Source organism: Gorilla gorilla, chromosome 18 (assembly GCF_029281585.2).
Source record: "Gorilla gorilla gorilla isolate KB3781 chromosome 18, NHGRI_mGorGor1-v2.1_pri, whole genome shotgun sequence".
NCBI lineage: Eukaryota > Metazoa > Chordata > Mammalia > Primates > Hominidae > Gorilla > Gorilla gorilla.
In genome coordinates this window covers 111,800,204-111,806,203 of record NC_073242.2, presented here as the reverse complement: position 1 = coordinate 111,806,203, position 6,000 = coordinate 111,800,204, and the positions used below count along the sequence as shown (strand labels likewise).

Sequence of the window (6,000 nt, the reverse complement as noted above, 5' to 3'; positions counted from 1 at the left end):
TTTATCTCAGCAGCACGTACAAGCTTGGAGAAACTCCTTTTATCTACGCACATGGGCACGGCCCAGTGCTCTAGCTCTCAGCAGCAGGGAAGAACTCCTCATGCCAGCCCAGGCCCTGGGACTCAATCCTGGGTTTGAGCCCCTCGGCCGTGGCTAGTCAGGTCAATGTCCAGTACCTATTAATCCCCTCTTGCAAAGAGGAGTCCCACAGCAATGTTAGTCCCGTCGATTGTACAATGAAGCATCGTGCTGGCTGTGAACCATCAAGCTCTGCAACTATTTTATTGCCTTAGAAGACCTTCAGAGGGAGAAGCCATGTAAAAATAAAGTCTGAGCAGACTTTAAAGTTTTTATTATTTTATATTATGCCATGACTTGCATGGAATGACCACAAAGTGGCATAAACTTCCTGGTCACGTAACTTAACTCATCAGGCCTGGCTAGAAAGTGAGAACTCCCAGATACACAATTTAGTCCACTAGAAAGATGGGAGGGAGCAAAGGAAAGAGAAAGAGACAGAGGAAGGCACAGTGATAATTATCTGCCTCTTCTCTAATAGGTTAGTGGCTCGTTCTAAAAATGATGATAATGTCATTGAATACAATTTCTGATTCATGGTCAAGGTCTTTATGTTAAAGGAAAGGAGGTTTCTTAGAAGGACTGGATCTAATCAATACATATTTGATGTTCAAATATTTGACTTTCAAACAAAATTTTTACAGCCAAAATAAAACGAAAGAAATGATACTGACAAGCTGTCTTGCCATGCCCTTGTCAAAGCACCCACAGAAAGAATAAGTGCAAAAGGTAACAAAGGCCCTCCCCTCCATCCAAAGAAACATATCCATGGAGTTCTGACAGCCGAGCTCCCCTCCTCTACCCAAACCCCAACACCATCAGGTCAGAGGAGCCCCGTGGCAGTCGGAAGCCCTGTCCTGCTGTTCCTCAGAAGCAGCCTGCTTTTTTGTGTCCCAGTCCATGTCTGTAATGAATAATCCATGGAGATCCATGTGCATATCGACATCAACAGAGGCACGGGCCAATTCCGTAAAGCTTTTGGCATCCAGAATGAGCAGAAAAGGCAGCTTTTGGGGATCAGTAGAGACAATGGCTGATAAGATTACTCCTTTGGGGAAACAGAAAAAAACACTTCGTAAAAGTGCAGCCTTCAGTGGGAGGGATGAATTTCTCAGCATGTCTCTCTGCCCTCTTTAAACATATGTATCTAACCAAAACAGGAGGGAGTGAATTTGAGACACTGTAACAGAAGGGAAAGGCCTGGCAACTAGGCATCAGAAAACCTGGTTCTAGGCCGGGCGCGGTGGCTCACGCCTGTATTCCCGCCACTTTGGGAGCAGAGGTGGGCGGATCACTTCAGATCAGGAGTTTGAGACCAGTCTGGCCAACGTGGTGAAACCCCATCTCTACTAAACATACAAAAATTAGCTGGGTGTGGTGGTGGGTGCTTGTAATCTCAGCTACTCAGTAGACTGAAGCCAGAGAATTACTTGAACCTGGGAGTGGAGGTTGCGGTGAGCCGAGATTGGGCCATTGCATTCCAGCCTGAGTGACGGAGTGAAACATGGTCTCAAAACAAACGAACAAACAAACAAACGAACGAACAAACCAGAAAACCTGGTTCTAGCCTTGGCTGGGCCAGTCCCTTGACCTCTCGGAGCCTCAGTCTCTTCATCTGTAGAGATGCGATAATCTTACCTACACTCCACGGGGTTGCCGAGAGTATCTCCTGAATGATGGATTTTGAAAGCACTCTGTAAATTATTGCAGGCATCGAAGAGTGGCATTCGGTTTTCTGTTTGTTTTGCTTTGCTTTGCTTTTTTGAGACAGGGTCTTACTCTGTTGCCCAGGCTAGAGTGCAGTGGTGTGATCACGGCTCACTGCAATCTCGATCTCTTGGGCTCAAGCTATCCTCCCACCTCAGCCCTCCAAGTAGCTGGGACTGCAGGCACATGACACCACGTCTGGCTAATTTTTGTATTTTTTGTCAGATGGGGTCTCCATATATTGCCCATGCTGGTCTTGAAATCCTGGGCTCAAGCAATCTGCCCACTTTGACCTTCCAAGTGCTGGGATTACAGGCATGAACCACCGCACCTGGCTTGAAGAATGGCATTTCAATGGGCCCAATTCATCTCTTGCACATGTAGCAGTGCTACTAAACTCATCCTTCCCCTCTGTAAAACGGAAATACTCTCAATACTCACTCTGAAGGGATAGAGAGTTAAACGAAATAATGCATATCAACTTCCTGCAAATACTCTCAATGCCTCCAGAGGGTCCCAGGTGGAAGAGCAGTTGAGCATCGTTGAAGTCAGATTGGCCTGGATTTAAATCTTACCTCTGAATGTAAGGGGTGTGTGACCTTGGGCAAAAAGGTCACTCTCTGAGCATCCCATTGGTAAAATGAAGACAACGATACTCCCTCCTCACAGAGAATGTAAAGGAAGTGTCCCACTGAGTGGGAGAACGACCTGAACAGGAGGCAAGGCCTGTGGTCCCCCACCTTGGAGATGACAGTGACACAGGGTTGCTGGCCTGGCATGCCATGCCATGATCAGTAGGAAGATAAGGCCCAGGTGGAAAACCACTCCCTTGTGACCTGAGGGAAGAAGCTGGCAGGCTCAAGTGGGGCAGCCTGCCCTCCTTGCAGGTGTGGCAGCCCCATTGCTGGCGTGCCCAGGTGGCATCCCCACCTATGGTTCTAGTTACCCTCCTTAGCCTCCTCAGGGCTGTGGGCAGGGCATTTCTGAAGCATTTCTGAGAATGGAAGAGGGAAAGCATCATTCAGTCAAGTGGAAACCTAAAAAATAGAGGTGGGCCACAAATACACATTTCCAGGGGCTCTGTGAAACATTTACATGCTTATACATTGTTAAAAATTTGGATCCGGGATCCAGGCCAGGTGCAGTGGCTCACACCTCTAATCCCAGCACTTTGGGAGGCCAAGATGGGAGGATCGCTTGAGCCCAAGAGTTTGAGACCAGCCTGGGAAACAGAGTGAGACCCTTTCTTTACAAAAAAATAAAAAGAATGAGCTAGGCATGGTGGTGTGCCCCTGTAGCTCCAGCTACTTGGTGGGCTGAGGCAGGAGGATCACTTGAGCCCAGGAGTTTGAGGCTGCAGTGAGCTATGATCATGCCACTACACTCCAGCCTGGGCAACAGAGCAAGACTCCATTTCTTAAAAACATTTGTTTGGGATCCAGCCACTGCAATCAATTTTAAAACCAAGATTCTGCATTCTGAGAGAGTTTAATGTCACTGAGTGGAAAGGAGATGGACTTTGTGCAGTAAAAAACTTAAACTTGTCTAAAGAGGGGGCTGGCTTTTGTCCTCAGCTTCTGGGAGGTCACCTCTATACCCATGGAATGTCCTGCTTGATACAAGTATCTTTGTATACCTGGGGGCCTTGGGCCACATCAGGCAGTCTACCCTTACAGTAGGATTTATGGTGGGGCCTCGTGCCGTGTGGTATGAACTTGATCTCCAGGAGGACTGAAGACTAAATAAAGGTCAGACACACAGGCGGTCAACCATGTTTACATGACTGAGTCCCAATAAAAACTCTCCATACTGAGTCTCAGGGGAGCTTCCTGGCTGGCAGTAATACTCGGTGAGCATTGTCACACGTCATTGTCGGGAGAAGTCAGTGCTATCTGTGACTCTACTGGGAGAGGCACCTGGAAGCTCCTGCCTGGTCCCTGCTGGGCTCTGTCTGTGCACCTCTTCCCTGTGCTAATTTTAATCTGTATCTTTTCACTGCCACAAACCAGAACTGTGAGCATAAGCACTTGCAGTGAGGTTGGTGATTTAATGAATTATTGAAGCTGAAGGCTATCTTGGGGACCCTCAAACTTTGCAATTGGTATCAGAAGTAAAGGTGGTCTTGGGGACTCCCTCACCCTTTAGCTTTGACCCAGACAGACGTAGACTTCAAAGCACCAATCCACCCCCTTTATGACCTGGGGGGGTCAGCTGCCCCCAGATGGTGTCTCTGTTGGAGGGCGATCTGCAGTATCGTGCAGCGACTAGGCGTGGCTTCTTAGAGTCTTACCGTCATCCTCATCCTTGGCACCTGGCGCGGGCACAAACAGGGGTTCCGCTGGCCAGCAGTCGTCCTCTCTCCATTTTAAGGATGACTTTGTGAGAATGTCATATTTTATTATCTGTACATCCAACGAGGAAAAACACATAAATGACTTGTTTGAGAGAATACTATTCTCTGCAAATAGGAGCGCATGAAGATCCACACAGAGGAGATGAAGCCCATCGGATGTAGACTTTTGACGGAGTCTCCCAATGACAGCTACCTCTGGTGAGCACAGCCAAGAAAGGACAGGAGCTAACTCTCCTCCCCCAGTTTTTTGTTTGTTTGTTTTTTGAGACGGAGGTTCACTCTTGTTGCCCAGGCTGGAGTGCAATGGCATGATCTCGGCTCACTGCAACCTCGGCCTCCCGGGTTCAAGTGATTCTCCTGCCTCAGCCTCCTGAGTAGCTGGAATTATGGGCGCATGCCACCACGCCCGGCTGATTTTTTGTATTTTTAGTAGAGACGGGGTTTCACCATAGCCAGGTTGGTCTTGAACTCCCGACCTCAGGTGATCCGCCCGCCTCAGCCTCCCAGAATGCTGGGATTACAGGTGTGAGCCACCACGCCCGGCCTCCTCCCCCAGCTTTAAACATGGGTCCTCTGGCCACCACGTAGCTGATACTGTACAAGGAATTCTTTTAAAAATTAAAATCTTTTAAAATTTATTATTATTTTTTAATACAGAGACAGGGTCTTGCTATTGTTGACCAAGCTGGTCTCAAACTCCTGGTCTCAAGCAATCCTCAGCCTCCCAAAGTGCTAGGATTACAGGCGTGAGCCACCACACCCTGCCTAAAAATATCGAACATATCTTGTATTTGAAATTGCACTGCAATTTTATATGAGTTAAATAAATGAATATATTCAATGCAGACATTTAAAGTACAATACAACCCCTTTGTTGCTTTAAGGGTGCAATTCCCTGAATCTCTCTTAATCTCCCAATAGGCCTATTTCCCTCTGGGGTTTGGGATTAGTGGAGAGTGGCTTGGGGTATGGAGGGGTGGAGGCTTAATTTTTGGCTGTGTACATTTCTGCTCTGTTTGCATTTTTAAAAAAAGATTTTCCATTTTATTATGAAAAATGAAGACATTAAGAAGAAGTGACACCTGCACAGCACTTAGCACAGTGCCAGCACACAGTAAGTGTTTGACAAATGGTAGCTTAAGAAGCAAAATGGGCCAGGCATGGTGGCTCGCGGCTGTAATCCAGCACTTTTGGTGGCTGAGGCAGGAGGATCCCCTCAACCTAGGAGTTCAAGACAGGCATGGACAACACAATGAGATTCTGTCTCTTTCTGTATTTTTTTTAAATAAAAAGGAAAAAACAAAACAAAACAAAAAAAAGAAGCAAAATAAATCCTCTAAGTTTCAGCTACACCCTCTCTGCTGGAGAGGGTGAGTTCCTTAGGTCAGGGATTGGGAATCCCCCTGCTGACTTCCTTACCCTCAGTGCCTACCACATTGTAGCCCATAATTGGTGCTCATTAAATATGTATTGAATAAAGAAATCAGTGAATAAACTCCAGCCATAACCTCTTACCTGAACCTTAGCCCATTAGGTGCCACTCACTCTCCCAGCTGTCCATCCTTACTTCAAATTTATTTTATCCTACGCTTACTCCCTCTGACCTCCTCTTTTCTAATCAACGTCTCAGAACCTTAGAATTCAGCTTTGCATATAGACACAATCACTGTAGGAAAAGCTTGTGAATACACAGAGACCAGTACCTTGGTTGGGATTGGACTCCACTGAACTCCTGCAGCAAAGACATATCGGTATTGCTTTCCATTGTGAGCATAATTGACCCGTGGAAGCTCTAAGCCTACAAGGAAATGAGGAGGTGGATGAAGCCCCCATCATTGGGGGCTGGGAGCATCCACCCTTCC

General features: G+C 47.0%; 1 protein-coding gene across 1 annotated transcript in view; it reads right to left on the bottom strand.

Moving 5' to 3' along the window:
* Window positions 1–251: 251 nt before the first annotated feature.
* Window positions 252–6,000, bottom strand: part of BCO1 (beta-carotene oxygenase 1) — a 51,480-nt gene continuing 45,731 nt past the window's right edge. Inside the window, exons 9-11 of the mRNA XM_019011404.4 lie at window positions 5,842–5,936; window positions 4,076–4,187; window positions 252–1,126 (exon numbers count right to left, since the gene is read on the bottom strand). Of these exons, the coding sequence (XP_018866949.4) occupies window positions 897–1,126; window positions 4,076–4,187; window positions 5,842–5,936 (437 nt within the window). The 3' untranslated portion in view covers window positions 252–896. The remainder of the gene's footprint in view (window positions 1,127–4,075; window positions 4,188–5,841; window positions 5,937–6,000) is intronic.